Source organism: Phytophthora cinnamomi, assembly GCF_018691715.1.
Source record: "Phytophthora cinnamomi strain GKB4 chromosome Unknown Contig66, whole genome shotgun sequence".
NCBI lineage: Eukaryota > Oomycota > Peronosporomycetes > Peronosporales > Peronosporaceae > Phytophthora > Phytophthora cinnamomi.
This window is the reverse complement of record NW_027150999.1, coordinates 170,626-174,244: the sequence shown is the minus strand read 5'-3', so window position 1 is coordinate 174,244 and position 3,619 is coordinate 170,626. Positions and strand designations below refer to the sequence as shown.

The following is a 3,619-nucleotide window of genomic DNA, read 5'->3' as shown; positions in this document are numbered from 1 at the left end:
AAGTGACAACAGCCACTTGTGCATGACAACTGTCACAAGTGACAACTGTCACTTGTGCATGACATTTGGCACTTGTGGTTTAACAGATAAATATCTGTTAAAGGTTTTAGATACTTCCTCACATTGGTGTAAGTCACACCAATGAGTGGTCCACACATACCCAAAGATCCTATTGGTAGAAAGCAGCATCTTTCTACCAATTAGAGACGTGCATATTGGCGGGGCTCTGACAGCCAGCCGTTGTCAACCCCTTTCATAGATGATAAACAGTTTTAGCAGATTTAGAAGGAAGATCATTTCACAAAACAATACAGTTCTCATTTTACCTTAAACTAGCTACTTGGTGTTTTATTTGATTTATATTATACTTGTCGACTCAAGTATAATTAATTCAAATTATTAATAAACTCCTACGTTTCCTCATACACGTAGCGCGACGTGTAAGCTAAAGTAGTGAGCCAAAGTAGGCCCACTGCACCAACAATATTCTCTTTGACCAATTTTTTGGTAGGACCTTAATTTGTGTTACCCAATCACACTAATGACTATTTTTGGTACCTCGAGCTCCGTAACCTCGAGCTCCATTGATTTTCCCGACATATCCCGCCTACAGATCACGGAATAACATCTGCCTCTGCACATTATCCTTAGCCGAGAACCGGATCCGTTTGGACCAGAGCTACTGCTCCGTCGCTGTTCGTCGTGAACTGCTTATGCCCAATCGCAAGCAGTCGAATTATCCCTTTCGTCACTCCGTCGCCGACCTCTACACCAACACCGAATTCGGTCGTTCCGCCGTATCTCTCCGCAGTACTTTCGCGTACTCTGTCGACCAGCAGTTCCGCTACGTAAAGGCGCTTCGAAACTCAATTCCGGACGCTGCAAATTCAACTGACCGGAATATCCTACAGGAACTGTCGAACCTGCTACTAGAGAAACTGGGAGAAACCTCGAAACTCCTGGGTGTAAAAATAAACGAATCTGATACGGAATTTTACAACGAGCAGCAGCTAGTGGCGACAGCATTCCGTGACTGGGTACACGCTTCTCGTACTTGTCAGACTCTTCCGTCCTGACACCGCGCGTGATGTACTTCGTTGGCGCGCCGCGTCGAAGGCGCGATACTATAACTGACGTCGTGTCGACTGGGCGGTTCGGCACACGTTCCAGCAGACTGACGTGGCTGCTGCTGGAGTAGCACGGCCGAAGGCGTCCGCGCGAGTGCGCCGGCTTCCCATTTCTCAATCGGCTTCCCAGCTACCAGTGCCCAACCACCGCATAACCCTTCGGCCTCGCTCCGAGTCACCGGCATCATCCAGCTCCAGCTCCTTGCCGCTCCTCGCCAGCTCCGTGACTGAGATATCGCTATCACAGTCTCTGCCGACCACGCCATTTTCCAGCGGCGTCAGCAACGCCGACAACGAGCGCTTCCAATCGGAGATTGCTAGGGGCTTCTACGCTGCTGGTTTGCCGTTTCGCACCATCGAAGTGCCTCGTATGCGCCGGGCGCTCACGGTCCTGCAGCCTGACACGGATAAATACTTGCCGAATCGGAAAGCACTTGCTGGGCGCCTCCTCACCCAGGAGTATGATTGCGAGAAAGCAGAGTTGATAGCCCGGCTGCATGATGAGCCAACATTGGGCTTGATTTCCGACGGATGGACGAGCGTTAATAAAGAGAAGGTGACCAACTATGTCGTAGTGCCGCCGTTGATGCGGCCCCTACTTTGGTGTACGAGGACCAGTGACGAAGATGAGCAAACGGCTGAGTACGTGGCGAGCGAGATCGGTGATGTGATTGACGAGATCAACGAAGCCGCCGGTAAAGATGCTGTGATGTCTGTGACGACCGACAACGCCCCCGTGATGCAGAAGGCGTGGGAAATCCTGGAGGCAACGCGTCCGATTTCTGCAACGGGTGCAGTAGCCATGCACTCAACCTCATATTGGAGGAGGTGCTGTCGCTTCCATTGATGGTGTCCGCGTTGTCTCGGTCCGTCACTATGGCGACGTTCATTAGGAACCGCCTGCAGTTTTTCGCCCGATTTCGGAGGCTACAAAAAGAAGGTGATGAAGAACATCGACAAGCACTACGTTTGTCTGTGCCAACGAAGTGGTACTCAAGATTCGAGTACATTAAGAGTGTACTGGACAACCGCCGGACCATTGGCAAGTTATTTCGTCACTCAAAGTTCATCCAGCAAAGTTCGAGCGCCGGCGCGCTGTTCTCGCCGACGTCCGAGCCATCGTGGCAGCCAAGGGCTTCTGGAAGCGTATCAAGCTGGTTCAAACCCACCTCGAGCCGATTGTTGAGGCCGTCGCTATGCTCGAGCAGGACCCATGCCGCATATCGATGGTGCATTGGCAGTTCAGCCAGCTTCAACGGAGTTCCGTGTACACAGAGCGCATTTCAGGCGTCCCAATTACCGTCCAGGGCAGCATATTGGCATCCATCCAGGACAAATGGCGTTTTGCGCCCACCGACACGATGGACATCTCGTTTTGCTGGATCAAACAAAATCCACTTCGGACTTCGTCGACAACGATTTGACCATGACTGTCAAGTCCATCAAGGAACTGGCTGAGAGGATTGGACTCGTGGAGACGGCAGCTGAAAAGCAGCAAATTGCTGCTGAGGCTGATGAGTTCTATCTGAAGAAGAGCCGCTGGTCAGCCGAGACGAGGGAGGCGGAATGAGAAGTCTCTCCGATGGCGTGGCGGGTGAACTAGGTCGCCAGGGCGCTCGACAAGGAACACTACTATCCGCTCCTCGTCCCGTTAGCTGCACGGATTTTCGCAATTCCAACGTCATCGACCGCCAGCGAGCGGTCGTGGAGTATCCACGACTTCATACACATCAAGCGGCGGAACCGTTTGAATGCGAGGCTTGTAGAAGTGCTCGTGTTCATCTACGGCAATGCAGCAAGGATGCCAAGGCCAACATATTTTACAACCTAGGAGACGAGAGCGAGGACGAGGACGATGGCGAGGCGGACGTCGACGGAGTGGATCAAGAGAGCGAGGTCTCAAGCGCCAGCAGCGCTAGCAGCGACTGCAGCAACAGAGCGATCGAAGATTTCTCGCTATCATACGAAGGCATCGAGGAACAGAAGCACGAGGATTAACTTTAACAAGAATCAATTTTTGGAGTGACTCGTTTTGGCAATAATGCACTGCATTGATGGCATTGGTGAACTCCGTGTACTGCATTTATGCCATAATGCATGCATTTGCCCATCCCTATTCTCAAGTGAGCCCGCGTTACGAGTAGTTTCCCCCTCCAGAGTCACGAAGTGCTGGTGAATACACTCCCAGAACTTCGTCATGGACGGATCTGTGGACGTGGCGCTATCCTCTGACACGTTCACGTGGGCCTCGCACAGATGGATCTGTTTGCTCTTCTCCCAAGCACGCGCTCCAGGCATCGATGCTGTGGTTGCTTTGGAGGAGTGTCGGGGTCAATTGTTGGTCTGTAGCCGCAGCTCGTAGTGCAAACTGGACCTCAAATCACTACCGCCGCCAGTATCGACGTACCAGTGCAAACCTGTCGACGTAATCACAGTTAATTCAAAATACTTTTCGACACTATCACTTGCCGGTAAAGCGGACGTAGTGCAAA

At 51.8% G+C, this 3,619-nt stretch overlaps 1 protein-coding gene across 1 annotated transcript; it reads left to right on the top strand.

The window, feature by feature from the left end:
• Positions 1 to 1,329: 1,329 nt before the first annotated feature.
• On the top strand, positions 1,330 to 3,125 carry IUM83_19719 (uncharacterized protein; the record flags this gene model as incomplete). The annotated part of the gene is made up of 2 exons (XM_067944781.1): positions 1,330 to 1,955; positions 2,924 to 3,125. The coding sequence occupies 2 exons, from the start codon at positions 1,330 to 1,332 to the stop codon at positions 3,123 to 3,125; spliced, it is 828 nt and encodes a 275-aa protein (XP_067786720.1).
• Positions 3,126 to 3,619: the final 494 nt, after the last annotated feature.